The 25,187-nt window shown below is 33.0% G+C and overlaps 1 protein-coding gene and 1 long non-coding RNA gene across 7 annotated transcripts; one reads left to right on the forward strand and one right to left on the reverse strand.

Annotated features, from left to right (window-relative positions):
• Positions 1–1,825: 1,825 nt before the first annotated feature.
• On the reverse strand, positions 1,826–4,342 carry LOC133821910 (uncharacterized). The gene is made up of 2 exons (XR_009887779.1): positions 3,329–4,342; positions 1,826–3,194 (listed from the first exon to the last, which is right to left on the reverse strand). It is a non-coding gene; the product is annotated as an uncharacterized LOC133821910 (long non-coding RNA).
• On the forward strand, positions 2,235–23,543 carry LOC133821904 (LEAF RUST 10 DISEASE-RESISTANCE LOCUS RECEPTOR-LIKE PROTEIN KINASE-like 1.1). Of its 6 annotated transcripts, XM_062254078.1 has the most exons (5): positions 19,873–20,304; positions 20,422–20,831; positions 21,119–21,154; positions 21,374–21,619; positions 22,301–23,543. In XM_062254078.1, exons 1-5 carry the CDS (start codon positions 20,072–20,074, stop codon positions 23,272–23,274), a joined length of 1,899 nt encoding a protein of 632 aa, XP_062110062.1. In that variant the 5' UTR covers positions 19,873–20,071; the 3' UTR covers positions 23,275–23,543. The 6 variants fall into 6 exon arrangements, with proteins under 6 accessions (XP_062110060.1, XP_062110057.1, XP_062110058.1 ...); XM_062254076.1 differs by lacking the exons at positions 19,873–20,304; positions 20,422–20,831 and adding an exon at positions 2,235–3,105; XM_062254073.1 differs by lacking the exons at positions 19,873–20,304; positions 20,422–20,831 and adding an exon at positions 6,139–7,128.
• Positions 23,544–25,187: the final 1,644 nt, after the last annotated feature.

Raw genomic sequence — 25,187 nt, forward strand, 5'->3', positions numbered from 1 at the left:
CAGAGCACCCAGCGCCGTAGCGCTACCAACCTAGCGCTACATCGCTCAAACCAGAATTCTAGGTTTCTAACTTCGTGTTCTTCGAGCTTCAAAGCTCCAAATCCGACCCCAACGGGTCCCTAGCCCCTCAAATCAACATTTTAATCCCCCAAACAGTTCACCCAATAGCTTAGCAACATTAAAACAACAACAAATACCAGAAATCCCCATAGGAACTCATAATCCAAGTCCTGAGTTCGTAAATCTCAAGAACAGAGTAAGAACTCAGGAATTCAAAGCTCAAATTACCTCTGATTATGTCGTTTCTTGCTAAATCCTCCAGTTAATAAGCTTCTAATCTTCCCTAGAATCACTATGCCTCGATCCTCGCTTGAATCCGAGTCCTAAAACTCAAGTTTCCGTCGATAATGCTAACGGTGTAAAAAATGGAGCGAAAGAAAGAGAGAGAACGTTCTTTTTATGTTTCTAACAGGTTACTTCAAGCATAAGTAATCTCAAGCAAATCCCAATGCTCGGGTTCCCAAAAATGCCCATGGGGTAAAATAGTCAAAACTATCAGAATTTCCCCCTGATCTCACTATCTCCCAATTTATCAACAAATATTTATTCTCATTACCCAATACCCCTGTAATGTACTAAATACCTTTTGACTCACTCCGAGTCTAGTATGAATCCCGTTGTGACTTTCCCACTAGCTTGCCTCCTAGGATTGTTTCGTGATGTGTAACCCTAGCACAACCAAATAATAATGAAGCACCACACACATACCACATATATGCCAAATATACCAAAAATGGCCAAAATATGAAAATTGCTCAATTGAATAGAAATGAGCCCACATGCATATTTAATACATCTAAACATGCATATCTAGTCATATTATAATATAACTCACATAATCACATAATAATACACATAAATATCACATAATCATATAATTATAAGATTTGTCATCCTAGCCTCGGCCTTATTACGAAATTTGGGACTTACACTTTAATTTAATCACACTTTTGGGTCTAACACCTCGATTATTCAAATACATATTTTAAAACCACATTGTAACGACTCTAAAGTAGTAGGGCGTTACGTAAGTAATACAACTAGTAAAACTTGGCATTCCCAAGTGCTATTTTCCTTTTTTTTTTCTTTTTTTTTAAGTAAGATTTAAAAAAAAAAAATCCGAAAATTCCACTTCCATCCATTAGTTGAAGGAAAGCGTGCTATGCGGGTATATGAAATTTCTTTATAGTCAACAATTGAATGTGTCAAAAAAAATGATAAGTGAATTATGAAAGATTATTCCAAGTAAAGAAAATTACTTCATTTTTTCAAACTAAACAATCTTATCTATCTATTACAAATTAAGACAGCTATAGCCTATAGAAATGTAACTCTAAAGGGAGTAACTCAGAAATTAAGAGTATATATTTTTCATATTTTTTAAAGAAAACTTCATTTCTAATATATTGTTCTCCAAATTTTTGGTATAGTTACATTTGTGTGAGTACCATTTTGTATTTCTTATACCAAAGCCAAACTTTCCTATGTACCCTTTACTCCATCATTCTTCTTTAATCTTCATCACCATAGTAATTGTATCCATGGGAGTATCTACCCCTTTCAAAACTGTCGAAGATTAGGCAAAGTTTGAAGCTTACAGGCACCTGTTCAAGTGTGGTAATGTATCTCTTTAATACCTGTTCAAGTGTGGTAATGTATCTCTTTAATACCCTTATTGGGGAGGTCCAAAATGAAATTTTTAAATATGTAGAGTCCAAAATGGGCAATGAACCAAAATATAAGGTACAAAATGATATAAACTCAATTTAAAATATAATTTGACATATTTTAACTTACTAAGTTGTATTAACACCATCATCAATCACGTGCCACATCATAAATGTTGGAAAACTTAACTTACCATATAATCAAGAGGGTTGCAATTTGACACTTTAAGGTGCCATTCCATAATATTTATTAAAGTCCAATGTGTGAAACCCAATATTGAATTTCACCAATATCACCTCCGTGTAGTGTTGGCTAATAGTGCCTCCTAGCATTTCTCTATTACCAAATTCTTTAGATAATGCTTGTAGTTAATACAAACAAATTTAGTCCAAAACGTGATATGCTGGTATAAGAAATTTCCTTATAGTCAACAGTTTGAATGTGTCTAGGAAAGAGACAGTGAATAATGAAATATTAGACTTTGTAAGGAAAAATATGGCCTAGTTACCCTTACTTGATTAAACCAGCACTTTATTTTTCAAACCCAACTGTCTTCTTCATTGTTCTCTAAATTTTTGGTTTAGTTATTTTTGTGTGAGAGTACCATTTTGTTTTTCTTACACCAAACTTTTCCGATGTACCCTTTACTCCATGCTTCTTCTTTAATCTTCTTCACCATAGTAACTGTATCCGTGGGAGTACCAACCCCTTACAAAACTGTCGAAGATGAGGCAAAGTTTGAAGCTTGTAGCCGCCTGTTCAAGTGTGGTTATGCATCTTTTGGATACCCTTACTGGGGAGGTGAACGAAATCAAGACTGTGGCCGCCCAGGATTCAAGCTAGAGTGCCATCATAACACCTACCCTGAAATAGAGATTCTGTCCAGAAAGTTTTACATATTGGGTGAACGGGACGAAACTATTACAGTTGTTGATGCAGATATGGTGGATGATGGTTGTCCTGACAGAGTTGTTAACATCTCAGCTAAGGCCCTTGAGAACAGTCCTTTTAAATGTGCTTCAAATAATGCCAGGTTGACTTATGTGTACAATTGCTCAACTGGGATTCCAAATACAACGTTACCTGAGCTCAGATGCACCAGTAAAGCTGAACCAGGTTATTACCTAATGGATCCTTCGGGTTATGAAAAGCTGTTATGTAATGGTACGATCAGCATTCCACTTCTGCAAAAATACTACACAGATTTGCAAATTAATCGGTTGACGGCAAAAGATGCTTTGAGCAAAGGTTTTGATTTGGAGTACAGAGCTGAATATGGCCAAGGAGCTTGTTGGGAGTGCCTTGAATATTCTGGGCAGTGTGGGTTCAACACAACTTCTGAAGAATTTGTGTGCTTCTCAAAATCAAGCAACTCAGGTATGTATTCATGAGTCTCTTTTCTGATGCATATTACTTTAGCCACATTTTCATTTGTCACGAAACTACATAGTTTGCAAGAAAATCCCCTTCAAATTTGAAAAGTTAAGATTCATATAAGTACATAAATCTTTATCCTTTTAATCTTAGCCATGGAGCTGAAACTCTTGCAATTACTAACCAGTTTATAAAGAAAACATTAACAAGATGGGAATAACTTTACCTGGGTTAGCTGATTTCTTCATAAAAACAGGCAGGGTTGAAACTTAAGCTCTCTGCATCATTATACATTAAGATTTACATATAAAACAAATTATATATATTAACTTTTTTCAATAAGTAGAACTTGCTGTAGCAAAATTCAACCTTTTTGACCTTAACGAACAGAACCAATTAAAATGGTCCATGTTCATGGTCAAAGAAGAAACTTCCTTCTGAATGGACATGCAAAGACTTGCCAAACTCTCCTTTATATGAAATCTTCTGTGTGGCTTAGGTAATTCATTTCTGGCCTTTTTAAAGGGCTAAGATTCTCAATTTGAAAGGCAGGCTTTGAAAATATGGATTAGAGCTTCAAACCCTCACTTTTAGGACTTGCAATAATTAGGAGGAAGATGTAGAAATTTGCAGTGACCAGAATGTCGTAGTGGTCGGTTTGAAATCACTACCCTTTAAAGGGTTTGATTATCTTGAACTTTGACACATTTTGTGTATATATATTTATATAGAAAAAAGGGTCATGAGTGATGACCATTTCTTCTTAGCCATTAAATATATATTTCCATCAAACCTAGTTGATGGATGGACCAACTGCAAGTGGGTTCTTCTCCCTTTTTCTTTATTGAGACAAGTTGGGTAATGAATTGATTGCACTTTTAACCTGATTCAAAAGTACTATTTAATACAGTAAAATTACAAAGAGATGAATAAGTTTGGTTTCAAGGAATTAATGGAATGACTCAGCCATTGAGTCAATTGTTTTGTCTTTTTATCAAGTGAACCTTATCATGATTACAATTTCATATGGAATTTTCTCTTTTCCCCCATCACACATTGTTTGTTTTTGTATTTTTAGAAAATGAATGATAAATCTTTTATAACCATAGAACCATTATTCTCTTCCCATAATCATTCATCCAATGTCAAATTTTAGAAACTCTACTTTTTTTGTCCTATTATAAGAGTGATGAATTTGTCAAATATAGTGTTAATTTCATTCCATGTTACTTATATTTAACTACGTAAGATTACCCATAACTCCATAGTTTTTTCCTATTCTAAAGTCAAATACCACATGATGTTAAGCACTACAAAGCAACAAAAACCTGTTATTTCAAATGTAGAAATACCCAATGAAGTAGTGCTTTTCACATTATTCTAATTAATATACCACCAACCAAGTGGCCTAGTAGTAAAGTGGTATGTTCGAGGTCGTAGAGGTTAGGGATTCAATTTCGGGTGACTCCCACTGATAGTGTGTAACGACAGTCCAAAGAATTTTAAATGTAAGCATTCTATGATCCAGTCCAATCACCCTTGCTCTCTACCTCAAGTTCATTTTAGCACTAATTGACTGGTGGAGGTCAAATAACGCACTCCATCGTAGTTCCGCACCTCATCGAATGGGGTCTTTGTGAATATTGCTGAGCGAGATTGGAGCTCTTACGGTAGAAACTAGGGGTGTTCATAAAACCACCCACACCGCACCGCAATTTGTGGTTTAGAACCCTTCGCGGTGTGGTTGCAGTTTGTATTTTTGCCAAACCGCGCGATGCGGTGCGGTTTGCGTTTTAAATTTTATAAATACGGTTCAAACCACACCGCAACGCATCATTATATATATTAACTTTTTTATATTATTTTTTTTTCAATTTTATTACATTTAAAGTTAATGCATAAATATTTATATAGTATAATATAATATACACAATATCTAGAAATAAATATAATGTTTCATAAGATGCTAATACATATTATACTTCAATTTAAAGATATTCCTCCTTAATTAAAATAATATTTACATTTATATTACATTATTTATTTTATTTGTTATTAGTTTATTATATTTGTATTATTTTGCTTAAAGTTTATTAGTTTGTTGTACATTTAATTATTTTGTTAAACACTCTATGACTAGGAGATTTATTATAAATATTTCTTAATTATAATATTTAATTGTTAAATTATTTGGCGATAGGTATAAACTGTCAAAATCGCACCGCACCACACCGCATTTTTGTAGTGTAATTTAACGATGCGGGTTATAATTTAAAAAATTGTTCAAACCGCATATATGGTACGGTTCAAAAAATGTGAGAAAAACCGCACCACGAACGAACAACGAACACCGCTATTAGACAGAGGAGTCAGACTATTAGCACCTCTTCCCCTTTCTATTCCAACCAAAAAGAAAGTACTCTCAAATAATTAATAATTAATCTTATAGATTTGAGGGTTAATGGTTATAGATTTGAAAGTAAAAAAGCTTTAGAGAAAAGAATCTTTTCTCTGAAAAAGTTTCCCTTTTTATATACTACTTTTCTATATACGTATCTATAAAGGTCGTATTATATTGCACAAGTCCTAATCTCCATACAGCTTTTTCATTGACCGCAGCCTTGAATTACTTACCAAAACAAGAACTACTTAAACCGCTGTTCCAACACGGTTAAGAATATCATAATTAATCACAAAAATGAAATTTAAAACTAAACAAAATAACGTTTAAAGGGTTTTTTTTTTTTTAAGGTGATCAATATGTTTAGATTCATTGTCTCAAGATCAGTACAACAAGGAAGAGAGGAAGAAGGTTGCATTTGATTGTTTTTTTATTATTTTTTTTCCAGAAGGAAAAAGTTGAATATTGGTTATCGGTCAAGTTGGAGGACTAATTAAATTAATTTTACTTTTATTTTAGAGTTATATATAAAAAAAAAATAGAAAATGGACCCATTTTCCATTTTTGCAGATAGTGCAAATTGCATATGGTTTCACACACTATATATAGGTTAAATAGTCTAAGTCTAAGTCTAAGGCAGATACAGTACATAACCCAACTTCAGAGTCGAAGGTACCACAATCAAACCGAAGACTCCAAACCAAGCAATATCTCTGCCCAAAGTCAAAACCCCGATTCAACACTCACCCCACTATATGACTCTTGTTAATGCCGTATATCATCTTCGTTTCACTGATTCTTCCACCACAAGTTTCAATCTTTCCCAATGAAAAAGTTCTTTTTCTTGTTCGTTCTTCTGGCTTTCAATTTCATTTCCGATAATTTTGACTCAGCTGATGCCGCCGACGACCCCCAATACGAGGCCTGCATAGTCCCCCAAAATTGTGGAAACCAAACAATAAGCTTCCCTTTCTTCATTCAGGGCCAGCAAGAGTCTTACTGCGGCTACCCAGGCTTCAGCCTCTCCTGTGACCCAAATGGCCGCTCCATTCTCAACCTCTCCGGCCAAAACTACGTCGTTCGAGAAATCTTCTACCATAACCGATCTGTTATCGTCTCGAACGCTGCGTTGCTGGATCCTGAAGAAAACGGTTGCATCACTCCTGTACCGAATTTAACTCTCTCCTCTGATTTCAAGATCGCCGAGGGTCAAAATAGTGTAGTTTTGCTGTATAATTGCCGAGTTTCTTCTTCGGTTGGGAGGACCAATCCTCTTCTGAAGTACAAGATCGGTTGCTATGAGGAAAACCAGACGAATTCGGTGTTGGCTATTTATGAGAGCGACAGAGATCAATTGGATCAGGCGTCGAGAATGTGCGGTCCGATTGGAGATGTGGTGGTGGCCAATACGACGGCGGTGGATGTGTATATGGGAGGTAGCGGTGAGAACGAAGGAATGTTGATGAGAGAGGTGTTGAGGAGAGGGTTCATGCTTACATGGTTGGCCAGTGACTGTGGCTTATGCGAGAGCAGTGGGGGCAAGTGTGGATTTATGGTGCCGTCCTATCATTTCTGGTGCTTCTGCCCTGATAGGCCTCACGCCTTGAAGTGTTTTCCGCCGTCGGGTTAGTTTTCTGAACCACTCGTTCGCTAGTCCTCTTTTTGCTCATTATCTATTTTTAGTTATACAATTTCTTTTGCATGCCTGCCATATTTGACCGAAAAATTATATTTGTGACTTGAGTTAAGTCCCATTATTAGATAACGTTGAATAGTTTCCTCAATATTGCAAACTACTAACTCATGCACACACCAATTAATGTGTCAAAATTGTTACCTAGTAAGTTTCTTATTTTGTCTCCTGAGTACCATTTCATCCCACAATTATTTGGCGGTAGTACAACACCATATGTGACACAACTATAAGTGATATTAGGAGTGTTTGGTAGGTGGGTTTAGTTTGGTGGGAATGAGAATGTCAAATTAATTCATGTTTATTAAATTTATTTTTAATGGTTGGGGATTTGTATTTTCAAGTGGGTCCTATTTTTTGCTTAATTTAAGAGTAATTTTAACCATTTTAAATACTAGAATTTCACATTCCCTTAATCTAAACCCCTCTAATTCTACCCCTAAACCCAATCCTCATATCAAACACTCCCTTAGATAATACTTATTAAATTAAAATTTGAAACCCGATATTAGATTGTATCAATATCATTCTAATATAAATATATCACCTCGGTGTAGTATTGGTCAATACTAATACCCTTTGGCAATTCTCCAAAGTCTAAAATGAAATATGCCCCACGTATATATATCATATACATATATCCTTGCTAGAAATTAAATGGACATTGGTTTCACTACTACCACACAAACTAGCTACTCCCACTTGTTGGGGGGATCCTTATAGTGAAAAGTCTTGATCTGGACTAAATCCTCAGTATTCCCTATCTTATCAGTACACGTGTATGTGTATACTTCTATACAGCTATAAGGGGATATTGATACATTTTATCTCGAGCACCACTATAGGGCCAAGCAAATAGGGCCACCTCAGAGCTATTAGGCAGTTCGTGTTTGGACATGTGCTAGTGGGTACTCTTGTGATGATTAGCACGAGAAGATTATGATTCAAAGTTGGATTATTTCTTCTATTCTTGCCTGATTGCGCCGTTTATGTGACACTTGGTTCGTATATATGTACGATTAATCAATTCCATAACCCAACATTGCCTAAAAGTGATGGGTTACGCAATACTTTGAGTCATAAACCAACACTATTGTGATGATGTGACATAACAAGCTCGAAAACACCTTGGAACCATCACAAAATCACATACATAGGAACTCGTATTATGAGCTTTTTATATCGTAGCTCTTAATAAAATTAAGGTTACGTCTTATTCCGGGTAATCGAAAAAAAATAAAAAATAAAATTATTTTTTGTTAGGTTATATTTTAGAATATTGTAACGTTATTCTAATGAAATAGTTTATCTCCTATTTTAGTAGAATAATTATTTTATTTAAAAAATAAAAAAATATATTATTTTTATATAAAATTAAAAAAAATTAATAATTTTTTTATTTATATTAATTTTTATTTCTTTTCTCATTTTACTAAAAGATAACAACTAATGAAATTTTGTTACGTTTTTATTTACATGACATCTACATACTTGTCTACAAGTATAATATTGTAAGTTAAAAATACAACTCATCTTACAGAAGTGTTGGAATCCATATTGAATTCCTATAAAAATATCATTTATCACCAATGATAAGGATAACGATATTTATTGGTTTTTTCAACAAGTGCAGTAGTTGTCACTACTTAAATTTAATGAAATCCCTTGTTAAAATATTTGGGAGTCCTTGAGTTGACATGTGAATTTATGACTGGCAAAAAGGATAATTATTCAGTATTAATTGATAGAAAACAGTGTTTCATTCATCGATGTGATGTGTTATTAGCTGGGCAGGTTGATAATAATTAGACTTAAACCTAAAACAACAGTGAAACGGTAAAAATATTAATCATTTAATTAGATGTCGTTTTCTTCACGATATGGATATTATTAGATAATTCCAGATTTTATCTGCCATTAGTGATGAAATTATGACATTGTAAGGAACAAATATGCGGCTTGATTTTATTCAACGTATATTATGATTAATTTGATTATTATTATTATTATTATTATTAAAAAAATGTAATAGTCTTGCAGTAGGGCTTTCTATAATAATGCAATATTAATTTATACATATAATTTTATAATTAGTTGAAAGTTGGATTGTGACACGTCCAAAGGGGCAATGTTTAGTAATAGTATTAGTATTACATAATAGAAAATATATAAGATTGAGATAAGTAGGGACAGAGGAATTTAAATTAAAAGGGTTAAATGTTTCGGATGTGACTTTTTTAGAGGATGTCACGAAGTATTTAATTCAAAAAAGAAAAGTTAATTAACATGAATAAGTTAAACCAAAATAATGTGTCGGGTTAATAGAAAAATAAAGGTGGATCATGATTGATTGTGGACAATAATGATTGTTTATTACATTCACGTAATATTATTCCGTGAACTATATGATCTATTTAAAAATTTAATTAGAAAAATTATTTTTCTTAGTTCAATTAATGAAGCATGTGTTTTCTCAATAATAATAATAATAATGAAGTATGTGTGATGTGTCTCTGGTCAAAAGTGGCTGCAACCTAAAAGAAATAAAAGAAAAAAGAAAAGATTTATTTTTTAAAGTTCCGTGCATGTATATCCTTTAGGTCCACAATTTTTTGTTATAGACATAGTATTGGTAGTATCAAATTAATTTTATTTTTAGGAATGGATTTTATTTTAAAAATTTATTGAGAATTCAAAATAATAAATTATTATTTTAAATTTTAATGTTGTATATGTTTTGTAATGTACTTCCTAAAATTAATTTTTTAATATAATATTTAAAAAATTATAAACTTATTACAACATGGGGTGTGATGTTATTGTTATTTATAATTAGGTAAGCACTCATTTGTTATTTTGTGTTTTATCGAAATACTCACTTGGTACCTATGTTTATAATAATGATCATTTAGTATTTTGTATTTGCAATTGGTACTAGTTTGGTACCTTCCCTTAGAATCTAATCAACTCAAATTTCAAATATGACCATATTACCCCTCATTTTAATGATTTATTTGGTCTTCTTTTGTTTTTGTTCTTTTAAAAAAAATTAAAAAATATTTTTTGAATTAATACAACTAAAAAATGTTTTATAAATTAATCAATGAAAAAGTAATTAAAAATAAAAATATTTGATAAAACTATTTTAATTGGTTAAATAAACATAAATATTTTTTTCCAAATATTTTAAATAAATTAAAGTAAACTAAAAACCTAATAAATTTTTAAAGCTTCAATTAAACTATTTTCATTGAATTCTGTTTAAATTTTGACTTTTAAGTTTAGGTGTTGATTTTAATTTTTGAGTTTAAGTTTAGGGGTTAGATTTAATTTTTTTTATTTTTAATTGATTAATTTATAAAAATATTTTTTTGTCTTATTAATTCAGAAAATATTTTTAAATCATTTTAAAATAATAAAAACAAAAAAAAATCAAATAAATTATTGAAATTATGGATAACATAGTTATATTTAAAATTTGAATTAATCGGATTTTCGTGGAGGATACCAAAGATCATTATTATAAATATATGTCACAAGTGTGTATTTTAGTAAAACACAATGTACCAGATGAGTATTTAATATTTTTTTTAATATAATTATATGTGACACGTCCAACAAAGCAATGTTTAGTAATAGTATTACATAATAGAAAATATATTAGAATAAGATAAGTAGGGAGAGTACTACTACATATGAATTTCTTGTTTATTTTTTTAAGATGGCATTAGCTTTGAAATATTCCAATTGACCGGAGAAAAATTACTTGAATGACGTATATATATATATATAAAATATTTATATGACTTAATCACAGAACAAAAAATTATCCAAACAAATGTTTTATCTTAGGGGCAAAAGAAAAATAGATCCATGAGCTTTTCATACACTGTTCAAGTATTTCACGTCAAGACTTTCACACACCTATCAATCAATTTAACACTTGTTAACTTTTACTTGTGATATTGGACTATCCCATTACCCTGACAGCCTATGTACTTGATGGGCCTGAAGATAAGCCCACCAGAAAGTAATATGGTCCAATAAATAGTGCTTAATAAAATGTTTAGTCCGCAATTATTTGAAGCATTACTTATGCTTCTCTTCTTAGATCCATGAATTAATTAGTAGTTAGTGTAAATAAATAAACAAGTCTCACAAGAAGGGCAGAAGTTTAGTACCAAATGTTCAACGAATACCATAGTCAATGACAGTGTTAGGGAGACTGGGTGGCCAAGACCCTCAATTTTTCAATCTATATTTTTCTACTATATTTTTTTGAAATAATTTATTAATTTATATATCTATAAATATATAAGATAATTTTCTTATAAGGTCTTAATTTTAAGTCCTACTGGTAGGACTTTCAGTGCTCTCGATCCGTGAACATTTTTCGGTGCGATTTTTTTTATGACCGTCTATATTGTATCTATTTAGAGCATTCTGCAAATTTTCAGAAAATTTCGTATAGTTTATAATACCGAAAACTAAGTTCAAATATGTTGTTACATGTGTGTGACTAATTTTTTTTATGCGCATGGAAAATAATATTTTTTAAACTAGTTTTCGGTACTGTAAACTATTTGGAATTTTCTAAAAATTTGCATGATGCTCTAAACAACTATAATATACACGGCCATAAAAAAATCGTGCCGAAAACTGTTCACAGGTCGAGAACACTAAGAGCCCCACCGGTAGGGCTTAAAGTGAAACCTCTATATGAGAATTATACTAAATATATATTGCCCGCTCTAAAATTCAAAAAAAAAAAGTATACATTTATATATTTTGTATATATATTAGTATAATCTTTGTTATAAATTTTTTTCTGGCCCCTCTATATTTTAGTCCTAGCTCGGTAGGATTTTTGGGTCACCATAGTTTTTTTCTTACTGAGGCCATGAATTATTATTATAACTCTTGGAGTTTATAGAGAGAAAGGAAGAGATAGTCAATGTTTCTGCTAATTTGTACTTGTCAGTAACAACACTTTGGTCATCTATACTTGAAAGTACAACATCTGCAGCCTTATTATTTTTGGACTGTTTCTAAGGCCTGCAAAATTATTTGGTGAACTATCAACTTCTAGATTCTTAAGTCATCTCATTCCTTGTATCTGTTGACTTGACTTTTCCAATGTTTTATATAAGACCAACTTACATAAAGCAATGAAGTGGTAGGAACGTATCTGGGTACTACAAAACCTTTAGACGGCTGTGTAAAAAAGATTTATTAACTGTTATCTTTTCTACTCGTGAAAACTTTTTTAGTAGTTAGTTAGTGAGAAAACAAAAATAACTTGTTTCTTTTTAAGAAATGGACTTAAAAGAATTAAAGTTTTTTATTTAGATGTTATTAAAGGTCAAAAATGGACGAAAGACATGGTGTACATACATGTCTACAAACATTGACAATGTCCTGACACTTAAAAAACCAAGCTTTTTCTGCCTTGAAAAAAAAGGACAAAAGAAATTTATCATCTAGTCCCAATTCATTTTTGGCTCAAAGAAAGATTCTTTTTTTACTCATGTAAAGCTCTCAGATATATTAAGGTTGTAGAATTTGGTTTTATACATTGAGTTTAAGATGCTTTTACTTGAAGCTTCAGAGTCCCACTAAAACTCCTCAGACTAGATAAAGCCAGAGAGACTTATCATGATTAGTATACTTTATTACAAGTGGCCAACAATAGTACAGAGTTTTCTTTCTTTTCTTATTTTAATTCCAAATTAGCTCCCCATAGTTCCATGCCAATGGTAATAATATGTACAAAGTTTATTGTTAATCATTGGGATTTGTGAAATAAACTTCCTTGAATATACTCATAGATTTTGACGAACAGAGGTTCTTCAAATATCACCACCAATTAAAATTTCATGTTATTTGAACTGTTTTAGTCTGATAATATAAAAAATCGTTTTGTCCTTACTGTTTGTTCATATGAGAGGACAGGAATCAGGAAATTATTTATTATTATCATTATTTAAATGGCTCTACTTTATAAGACTTGAGGATTTGACTATTCTATAATGCTCTTTGATGTTACTTGAAGAGAATTAACAATTATTTGGCTTTATATTTTTATGCAAAACAACTAATAGCAAGTCAAATCAGTGCACAATAGAATAACTATGTATGAATTTGAATGATTCAAGAAGACAAAGCCACCACCTTTAGTTGTTGTTCAATGACCTATATATTTAGATTTTCTAGTACTGTCTTCCCTTCAACCAACATCACCCAAAATGAGGCTGCAGAAGTTGATTATTCACGAGTTACTCTTCCATGTTTGGATGAGTATCCACTTCAACAGCTTGCTAGCAGACCCGAGATATGAAGCATGTCAGCCTAAAAACTGTGGAGATGGTCTCAATATAAGCTACCCTTTTTATGTTGAAGGCGCCGGAGCAGACTTTTGTGGTCTCGAAGGCTTTAGAATCACCTGTCGAGAAAATAAAACAATCTTCATGACCTCTAGAGGCCCCTACATCGTCAAGAATATTTCATATGAAAACCAAACAGTTCGGCTGGTTGATTTGGATGTTGTCAATGCAAGTTGTGCTGTTCCTAAACACTACTTCAGCTTTGACGATAATTCTCCATTCGATTACAGCTCGAGCCTCGCCAATCTTCAATTCTTCTACATGTGCAACCAATCGTTTTCTCCTCCTTTTGAAACAGCCTCGGTTGCTTGTGTCTCCAATTCTTCTCGGCACTCATTTGTTGCTTTATTCCCAGACCATAACTTCAAAAGAAACCGTGACATTTCATACTCAGATTTGTCCTGTAAGTCTCAAGTTGCTGTTCCAGTTGATTTGGAGGGAAATTGGCAGTTCAATCGAACCATACGCACTGTAAACTACACTGAATTATTGATGAGTGGTTTTAGTATAGTATGGCATGACTCGTATGGAGATACTTGTGTTAATTGCAAAGCAATAGATGGTCGATGTGGATTTCAAAATAATCAAAGTCTATGCTTTTGTTCTCCTGATGAACCTCGTCACTCGTATTGCAGTGTTGGTGTCGTTAATGGTAAGTCCTTTTATAAATCATTCATTCTCAATAGTTTCAATACGTATACATATGCATTATATAGATATAAGCCATTTGATCATCATCCATGATCATTTTCTTGTCACCTTCTTTTAGGCTATGTTTGGTAGGAAGGAATAAGATATATATTACTAGGGAGAGGAAGATGAATACTTTTTCCTTTGTTATGAAAGGAAGGAGAGAAAATTCTTGCTTGTAGGAGGGTATTAGACTATGGTGTCCCACATGGAATAAGTGTAAGAACATTGAACCATTAATAAAAACATGTGTAACTCCACTAAAAACCAATGGTTTTTAGATGGAGGCTCATGATTCTTGTCATGCTATCAAGAGCCAATTCCTTAGTGAGCATTCGATCCACACCGATCCAAAAAGTGAGCCAAGCCGCTCGAGATAAGCGAGCTGGAAAAAGAGATATTCAAGATTGGTGAGCGAAAAATCGCCACCAACTTGAGGGGGAATATTAGACTATAGTGTCCCACATGGAATAAGTGTAAGAATATTGAACCATATTAACATGGAATAACTTGAGGGGGAATATTGACTATAATCACCTTATCTCTCTTCTTACTTCCACCTCTCCCTCCTAACAAACACTCTTATGTTCTAAACTCCATGGATCTAACAAACCATAAAGCAAAAAGATTTCGACTTTTTCCAGGAAAAACACCACCACCGATGTTAAATTTTATTACAAGGAAAACACTTGTGGTGCATTGGCCATTAGGAACAATCCAGTGAATACCAACCTAAGGCTTGACAATCGTAATTGGCGCTAGCCAATTCTTCCTTGATTGCTTTAGTAAAACCTTTCATATTGTCGACCATTTCTAGTTGATGACAAATTCTTGTCCTGATGACCCCACAAACTTCATTACGTTTACTATTCTTTGTACATTTTGTTTTTTTTTTCTCATGCATCATTGTCCATTCATAACTCTCAATCTAACACCGAAAGCTATATTCAAAGTTGTTGAACCGCTTTTTTTTTTCTTTATTTGAAAAATAAAATAAAAAGAAGATTGAAAAAGAAGAGTTCAAAAAAAAAATAATAATAATAATAATAATAATAATAATATCTCAACTTTCCTATCTACTAACCAATAACCTCTCATCACTCACCACTCCCCTCTACTCCACTTCCTTCATTCTCTCATCAATTTATTGTAAAATAGAGTCTATAAAAGGGCAAAAGAAAATCAGACAAGGGGAAGAAAAAAAAGAGAAAGGAGAAACTCTCTCAAAAACTCTAAACTTTGTTTGACTTGATTTCTCCAAATGATACGTAGGCAACTTAATTGCTAAAGTTAGGTGTAGGCACAAACTCCACAAGTTCCTCAATGTTTTCATTAACCTCAAACTTTCCAAACGAGATCATTCACCTCAAACCCTCACCTCAAATGCTGAGAATTTCAAAGTGAGTTAATTCTTCACAAAATTCTTAAGGATACAAAAATCAATTAATTATGTTTGATTTAATTCCTTTAAAAGATACGTAGGCAACTTAGTCGCTAAAGCTAAGTGCAGTCACAAATACCACAAATTTTCAAAGTTCTCAAATATCAAACACAACTCTTAAAATTCCTTAAAAGGTCATTCATCTCGGAATTTTTTCTAACTTTCAAAACAACAAATAATTTCATGATATGATTATGTAACGGGATTTTATAAATGTCTAAAAATACCATGAATTCCTATGAATGGTCATTTATCGGAATTTTTCCACTTATTTTCCAAAATAACTATAAGAACTACAAGTGATTTGATCCTTCAAGTATGGGAGGTCGGTTCACACAGAACCGGCCTACCATGTCCACATGGTAGGTTGGTTCCTGCGCAACCGACTTCCCATGTTTACCTTTAACATACATGATAAGTCGGTTATGTATAAACCGACTTATGAACATGTGTTAACTCGGTTTTAGTGGAACCAACCTCTCATGGCCGATGACTGATGTCCAAATTGTAGTAGTGTGTAGGCAGCTCTCAGTCAACCAAATTTAGTGAGCGCACTCGCGATTCCAAATTCCTCAAAATTTTCCTAAAATTACACAAATAATTGTTTTTTTTTCGTGTAATGATAACTTCATTGATAATGATCAAAATGTTGTACAACCTAGAAAAACTAATCATCCCTAAGAAAAGATGGGATGTCATCTATCCACACAAGCTATTTATCCCTCGTAAGAGCATACACAACTAATCAATGAGAAGCCACATTGGGCATCCGACTAATATAGATTAGAGACACTAATGGAAATCTGCATAACAAACTTGCTAAGTCATTTAACAAATAGTTAATATCATCATAATTAGAATGAAAAAAAAATTTAAACAAAAAAGATGGTAATTAAGAGATTATTCATGTGTCTAAAATTAATAAACTGTTATGCTTTAAATTCGGCATAAGTGAATTTTGTTTGGTATTAATTTCAATATTTAAATTTTGAAATTTTTGCCTTACAAAAGTCTTGCGTGCCATTTATGCCGCTTTCTAAGTCTCTGAGAGAAAACGTGTAATAGCGTTATCAACATACAACCAGTTTGTTTTTTTTTTTTTTGCTGCTATACGTCTGTTTACTCAGTCAAAGACTACTCATAAATAACCATGCTGAGTTCAAAGACCACGAAATATTTTTAATTTTTTTTTAAATATATATATAAAATTATTTGGACGTTTTTCGAGGTTCAAATGAACATATTGAAGAGACTTTGAATACTCAACCAACAGGGGATAGTTGAACTTGAACCCCAGAGTACGGGACGGTTCGTCGGGAGCAACCCGTTTTGCTTCTTTTTTCAACGTAATTTTCTTAAAGCAGCTATTCTCTCATCCAAATTTCCACGTCAACAAAAAATGTCAAACAGAAAAGCCTCTCCTTATTATGTTGTGGCTTAGCCAAAAAGGAGTACAAACCTCCAACTCCAACCTCTCCAGTTTTTGCATTAGAAATCTAAATTCTTGGGGGTGTGGAAGATGGCTCCTATTCCTCTGTTTGCTTTCTTCTTTCTCATCACTAATTCTGTGCTTCCAAGCTCCGCTGAAGAATCCCTACCAAAATGCCCATCATTTCTTTGTGGATATGATAACAAGACTCAGTTCTCTTTTATCAATATGATGAACCCCAAATGTGGGGTGCTCACAGCCAAATGTTCAGAAGATGAACCGATGATACGATTGAAAGAAGATGGACACTGGTATAGAATCGAGAACATGTCTCGGTCAGATTCTATAATTTCTATTGTCGTCAAGGGTGCAGCACCACCGTTTCCCTTGGATACCTCCAAACATTGTGATTATATCAATAAATTCTCTCTTCCCAGCCCTACTTGGTATGAGTATAACATTACAGCTGAGACATCAACCAATTGCAGTTGCACTGCGACGAATCAAACTAAGTGCGGAGACTATCATTTTTCTTGCAATGCTGTAAACATGAATGCTTCTATCAAACAACAATGTCCAATTCTTCCATTTTCACTTCCACCTCCACCTCCATCTCCATCTCCATCTCCATCTCCACCTCCATCTCTACCTTATAATTCTGATCCTCCTCATCTTCATTCCACTATCGAAGTGCAAATAAGGCCTGGTTGTTTTGGATGTCACTTCAATGAAGGAGGGAAATGCCACAGTAATTTCGAAAATCATTTTCAGTGTATTTGGCCGTCAAAAGGTATTTATATTGAAACACAACTACAAATGTTGGTGTCCTTCAATACTCATATAGGTGTCTCATTCCTTTCATACATGCACGTGGCTTTATTTGTTAATGTTAATCCATGCATTTAATTACGAGAAATAATAGTATTCTAAATAGATTTTATATTATGAGTCTCGACATTTAATTAATGTTTATGGAAATAGCTCCACTTTACTAGACATAAGGATTTGACTATTCTATAATGCTCTTTCATGATACTTGGACAGAATTAACAATTATTTCAAATCAGTGCACAATAGAACACCTGTTGTAAATTTCAAAGCCACTACCTTTAGTTATTGTTCGATGACTTATATATTTAGAGTTTCTAGTAGTGTCTTCCTTTCAACCAACACCACCCAAATGAGGCTGCAGAAGCTGATTATTCATGAGTTACTCTTCCATGTTTGGATTAGCATCAGCAGACCCGACGAAGCATGTAAGCCTAAAATTGTAGAGATGGTCACTTTGTATGAGCAGACTTTTGTGGTCTCGAAGGCTTTAGAATTACCTGTCGAGAAAATAAAACAATCTTTCATATGATTATTGTCAATGCAAGTTGTGTTGTTCCTAAACACTACTTCTGCTATGATAATGATTCTCCATTCGAATACAGCTCAAGCCACGCCAATCTTCACTTCTTCTTGCATTACATAAATATAAGCCCTTTGATCATTATTATCCACATTATCATGTCACCTTCTATTAGGCCATGTTTGGTAGGAAGTGATAAAATAGGAAGGAATGATATATATTACTAGGGAGAGGAAATGAAAGGAACGAGAGAAGAGTTGAAAACCAGAACCTTCTTCTCTAACTTGGTAGGAGGAAGTAGTTGAGAGAAGGGAGGGATTTTCAATTGATCAATAATAGGATTTTCTTCCACTTCTCCTTCCTACCAAACACACTCTTAATTTATACTTTTGAATTTTTTTTTTTTTTTTTTCAGTTTGGTTTGTTCCAATATCCATGTAGTAAACAGAGGAAATCCTGAACCTAACAAGCCATAAAGCAAAAAGATAATTTGGAAAACTCAAGTGGAGTTATTACTGACAAGAATCACGAGGCTCCATCTAAAAACCAATTGGTGATTAGTGGAGTTACACATGTTCTTATTAATGGTTCAATATTCTCACACTTATTCCATGTGGAACACAATAGTCTAATAATTACTACCACCCTATCTCCACAGTATTTCTTTTGATTTTTGGAGATAAACGTCACCACCAACTTTAGATTTCTTTACCAGAAATAAGAAAAATGTAAGAATATAAGAATAGAATACAAATTATAAGTCATAAAAGATTACTTGGAAGACAGGGAAACAGTCATGACGTCAGACTGATATATAGGTCTATCACAACAACCACTCAGTTCGGATTCTCTTGTGTTGAACCTTTATTGTAGAAAAAAACTTACATGTAATGTCTACCATTTTTACTGCAATTTTAGCTGATGACAAACAAATCTTTCTTTGTCCTAATGATGACCCACAAACCTCATCATGTGTACTAGTCCTAGTGTTTTTTTTTTTTTCTCATGCATCATTGTCTATTCATTACTTTCAATCTATCACCAAAAGCCATATTCAAAGTCTTGTGGGCCACTTGTGCTATTTTGTAAGTCTCTGTGAAAAACGCGTTATAGTGTAATCATCTTATAGCCATATATTTTTTTCTGCTATACATCTGTTTACTCAGTCAAAGACTACTCATAAACAGCCATCAACCATGCTGAGTTCATGTTTCACGATATTTTTTTTTTTTTGGGAAAAAGAATATCTGCTTAGCCGTATTGCGGGGGTTCATATGAACATAGTGAAGAGACTTTGAAAAACCAAACAGTCAAGTCCTTAGAGTAGTAGAATACTCAACAGGATTGTGGAACCCAGAGTATGAGAAGGTTCGTAGTGAGTAACCCGTTTTGCTTCTTTTTTCAACGTATTTTTCTTAAAATTGTTCTCTTGTCCAAATTTCTAAGTCAACTATACCAGGTCAAGCAAAAAAGCTTCTCCTTAATTATATGTTGTGGCTTACCCAAAGAGGAAGGAGTACAGTAACAAACCTCCAAATCCAACCTCTCTCCTGTTTTGCATGAGAAATCTAAATCCTTGGGATGTTGAAGATGGCTCCTATTCCTCTGCTTGCTTTCTTCCTTCTCACTCGTCTTGTGCTTCCAAGCTCTGCTCAAGAATATAGAAACCATTCAGGTTGTGAACCATTCTCTTGTGGAAAACTTGGCCCGATTCATTTCCCTTTTAACAATATGAGCAACCCTGAATGTGGGGTGGTCACAGTAGACTGTTCAGAAGATATGTCGAAGATTCAATTCAAAGATGGAGGACACTGGTATGAAATTGATAGTATCAATCAGGCAGATTATATTTTCGTCAATGAGACAGTACCGCTGCCTTACTTGAATTCCCCCGATTATTGTAAATTGATCAATGATTTCTCTTTTCCCAGCTCTTCTAATTCATCGATCTTCTTATTAATAAATGAGACATCATCAAAGCTTTACAATTGCAGCCACAGTCATCACACACCTTCTCCGCTGATAGATTATAATCAAACCAAGTGCGGAGACTATGATTTCTACTGCAATCCTCCAAACACGAGTTTTCCATACGAGCAACAATGTCAAAATATCATGCTACCATTTCCACTTCCACTTCCACTTCCACCTCCACCTCCATATTCAATTCCACTTCCACCTCGACCTCCATATTCAATTCCACCTCCACCTCCACCTCCACCTTCAATTAATATCACTTTTCAAGTGCAAACAAATCCTGTTTGTTTGGGATGTCTCTCCAGAGGAGGGAAATGCGACAATATCAACGTAAATCAAGTTCAATGTATTGTTCCCCGGAAAGGTATTCGGATTAAAACACAATCACAAATGTTGGCGTCCCTCGCAGTACTCTGATACAAGTGTTTTTGTTCTCTTTCAACACATACATTCTGATTTATTCTTCTCAATTCATACAACAACCTGTCATATGCAGTTCATTAAACTTTTGTCAGTCAATGCATTTATGAGTCCGGCCATTTTTATTTTTTATAAATTCCAATTCAATATTCATCTACGCCTCTCCCTTGTTTATTTATTTCTTTATTAACTTAACTGACACGTTTTTTTTCTTCATGAATGTTGTTTCAGGACTAAGCAAGCAACAAAAGCTGGGACTAGGACTAGGTAAGAGTCCTATTGAATAGAATTTCTGATTCTTGTAGCTTTAGAAACATATCATCTAAGCTCAAAGCTTGGAAATTATATTATACTACATCTTACAGTGATTAATTCTACAAACTAATTTCTTTAATGCCCTATATGTTGTATCTCTTAGCTCAATGCATCACCTTAAAATAGCTCAAATCATCTGTACATTAACATTTGACAACGTTCTTTTTTCAGGGATAGGTTTTGTAGTTCTTTTTGCTATGATGGGCTTGGCAATCATTATGTGGTGCAGGAAACAAAAACGTGCTGCTTCAAGGAACATCGATGATCCGAATATGAATATGAATATGGAGGATCCAGAGGGGGCTAGTGGCTATCTGGGGGTTCTTGTCTTTTCCTACAAAGAACTCACTGAAGCCACTAATAACTTCGATGCTGACAGAGAACTTGGAGATGGAGGTTTTGGAACTGTATACCATGGTAAGAAACATTTTCATTTTTTTTTTAAATAAAGAGATTTTAAAAAATAACTATTTTTTCTTTTATGTTTTTACAACTTTTTTATTATTTTTAAAGGTTTTTTTTATACATTTATTACTTGGCTCCATTTTAAAATAAATCCATAACAATTTTTATTACAAAAATAAGGTATTTTAAATATAACTCATCTATATCCGATATATAATAAATTTTTTTTTTTTGAGTTGCAGTCTCCATTCTTTATATTTGTAATACTTAGGTCCCAAAATGTCATTTTGTATTAATTTTAATGAAAAGTTAATTTAATCTATGAAACTATTAAATAATTTTAAAAATGTCATGAAAATATATTTTTTTCAATGTTATGTTTGGTATTATCATAAATTAAATGGTCTAATTTTTTGTTAAGATTGATTCACAATTTTTTTTTATATTTTTTTATGTATTTTGAAAGAAAAAATAAATAAAAATAGCATTTAAGGGCCTAAATGATACAGTTTGAAAATATTGGGGACCTAACTGATACAAAATCAATTTTTGGGACCTAAGTGTTACAAGGTGTAAAGAATAAGGACGGCAGCTGAAAAAAATCCTAAATATCTGTACTCGGACATATACCAAAAAAGAAAAAACCTAAAAGATATATTACATGGACTTATATTTGTTTATTTTCAAATATAGGCAAACTCAAAGATGGGAGGGAAGTAGCAGTCAAGCGTTTATACGAACACAACTATAAAAGACTAGAACAATTCATAAATGAGATCCAAATTCTCGCCGGCTTGCGCCACAAAAATTTGGTATCACTCTATGGCTGCACTTCACGCCGCTCTCGAGAACTCCTCCTAGTCTACGAGTACATCCCCAATGGCACAGTTGCAGATCATCTCCACGGAGATCGTGCCAAAACCAGCCCCTTAACCTGGCCAATCCGTCTAAGCGTTGCCATTGAAACGGCCCGTGCTCTGGCCTACCTCCATGCTTCAGACATAGTCCACCGCGATGTCAAGACCAACAACATCCTCCTCGACAACAACTTTTGTGTTAAAGTTGCAGATTTTGGCCTATCGCGGCTGTTCCCCAGCGATGTCACTCACGTCTCAACTGCTCCACAAGGGACCCCTGGCTACGTTGATCCAGAATATCACCAATGTTATCAACTGACCAGTAAAAGTGATGTTTATAGCTTTGGAGTAGTTTTAGTCGAGCTCCTATCATCCATGCCTGCGGTTGACATAACAAGACATAGGCATGAGATTAATCTCTCTAACTTAGCAATAAGCAAGATTCAAAAACAAGCATACAATGAGCTGATTGATCAGGATCTTGGGTTTGACTCGGATACAAGAGTTAGAACAATGACAATTGCAGTAGCAGAGTTGGCTTTTGAGTGTTTGCAACAAGATAAGGAAATGAGACCTACAATGGATGAAGTTTTGGAGAGACTGATGAGAATCGAAGATGGAAAAATTGAGACTAAGGTTGTTGGTGGTTCTGAGTTGAGTATGAGTACTGTACTACCACCACCACCTTCGCCTGAGTGTGATGAAATTGGGTTGTTAAAGAATATAAAACAAGAGCAGCCGCCATCACCCAATGCTGTGACTGAAAATTGGCTCAGTAGTACATCTACTACACCTAATTTCAGTGGCTAAAAATTCTATTCTATTCTATTCTACACTCACATTTCAGCTCAAATTTGAATACAACAGTATAATTAATCATATTTGTGGTACGTACATGTAAGCAAGTGATGGGTCCAAATTTATTTTTGTGTTTCCCATCTGCTTGTTTTGTTGTTTTTGTCTATTTATGATTCATGATTAAATAATTCAATAGTTGTAGAAAAGTATGAGGTTTGTACATATATTAAGGGATTTATTAATTACATACATAGTAATGTCGCGTTACTTTTGTTTTGAAATCTGAAAATTGTCTAGTAGTTTATTGCATATAATAATGATATATGTTTTGGTATTATTACTTGTGTCCACAGTTGTAGGAGTGCCGAAGTGGCATGGTTTGGGTTCGATGATTAATGAACAAGAGAAAGAAAAAAAAAGAAGCCATTGTTGAAAAAAACTCCTTGCTATTCATAATTACAAGCTCACGCCATGTGTGTTCGTACAAGTATAACAGCTCTATTTGAATTTGTAATTCTAGAAGAGCTAACGATCGATGTGTTTAATTAATGGGATTAAATTAAATTTGGAGGTTTAATGATGAATTAATCCAAGCATGCTTCATTTAAGCACTAGTAAGTGACAAGTGTAATTAATGAGATCATTCTTTGTTTAGACTGTCTAACACCACAAAGAAGTGGTATATTGTTATTGGTGATATCCAATATCGGGTCTCACATATTTGAATTTAATAAGTATTATGAAGTATCGCTAACCAAATATATGGTGTCAACTCATATGGTGTTAGACACTTTACCTTTATTTAATTCTTCTACTTATTTGAAGAGAAGTAGTGAATAACTCACTTTTTATAATATAGATGAAGAAATATTAAATACCAAAACAACAATAAGATAGTTTCTGTATACATTTCTTTTTTAAATCCTCTCTCATAATTTTTTTAAAAAAAAATAAGATACTTCTTAAAAGGTTTTAGTACAAAATTACTCATATTAGTAAATTAAAGATAAATTTTACCTCTTATTATAAAAAAAAAAAAATTGATACTCTCTTTTTTTTTTAAGGAAACTAAGCACAATTTTTAATTTTTTTTAACTCAAAGTGAAAACAAATAAAATTAAAAATAATGTAAAATTAAAAAAGTTGTCTTGTTAGAAACAAAATCATTACAAAACTTTGTATTTGTAAAAATTATAATATTAAATTATTTTTTAATTAACACATAATTAATATATTATATAATTTTTTAAGGAGAGAATATATTAGAACTACATATTATTACCTATAAAAAAAAAAGTGTCCAATTTAAGTGTGTCTTCTGTTAATTTTTTTTTAACAGATTCGATTTCAGTTGCGTGTCTAGAGATAGTAACGAGCAGTTCATTGAAGCTCTATGTGGTCGGAGGAGAGGTAAAGTTGCTACAATTTTGGGTGAAGCGTTGAGTATTAAGGAAACTCTAAGTTGGACAAAAGGCAAAAACTAGGCAAATATTATTATTGAGTCTGACTGTCTTGTTGTTGTTCATGCTATTTAACTTAACATTAAGATATTTTCGCCTCTTGGCCTAGTTATTTCTGATTGTTGTAGATTACTCTTTGGTTTAAAGAATGTCTTTGTCTACTTTGTAAAACGATTTGCGAATCAAGTAGCTCATTTTTTAGCTACTGTGCCTGATTTAAATGCTGATTGTATTCTCTCGCAAGAGCAAGTTCCTGCTCTTTGTAATCCTCTTTTATTAGCCTATTTGGCTTAGTTATAAAGTCTTTGTTTTCTTCAAAAAAAAATAAAAATAATTAACAAGTACAAGGTAGGAAAAAAAATAGAATGCAAATGCCAAATAGTCTCACCTAGAATAGTAGCTTTGAAATAAAACATATTAATTATGACATTTCTTTTTTTAGAATAGTAGCCTTGGACTTATATT

This window comes from Humulus lupulus, chromosome 3 (genome assembly GCF_963169125.1).
Source record: "Humulus lupulus chromosome 3, drHumLupu1.1, whole genome shotgun sequence".
NCBI classification, from domain to species: Eukaryota; Viridiplantae; Streptophyta; class Magnoliopsida; order Rosales; family Cannabaceae; genus Humulus; species Humulus lupulus.

Coding starts and splice junctions, on each gene's coding strand:
- LOC133821904 (XM_062254073.1), top strand. CDS start 6,330: ATGAAAAAGTTCTTTTTCTTGTTCGTTCTTCTGGCTTTCAATTTCATT. Junction 21,155..21,373: donor AAAGCTGGGACTAGGACTAG/GTAAGAGTCCTA, acceptor TTCTTTTTTCAG/GGATAGGTTTTGTAGTTCTT. Junction 21,620..22,300: donor TTTTGGAACTGTATACCATG/GTAAGAAACATT, acceptor TTTCAAATATAG/GCAAACTCAAAGATGGGAGG.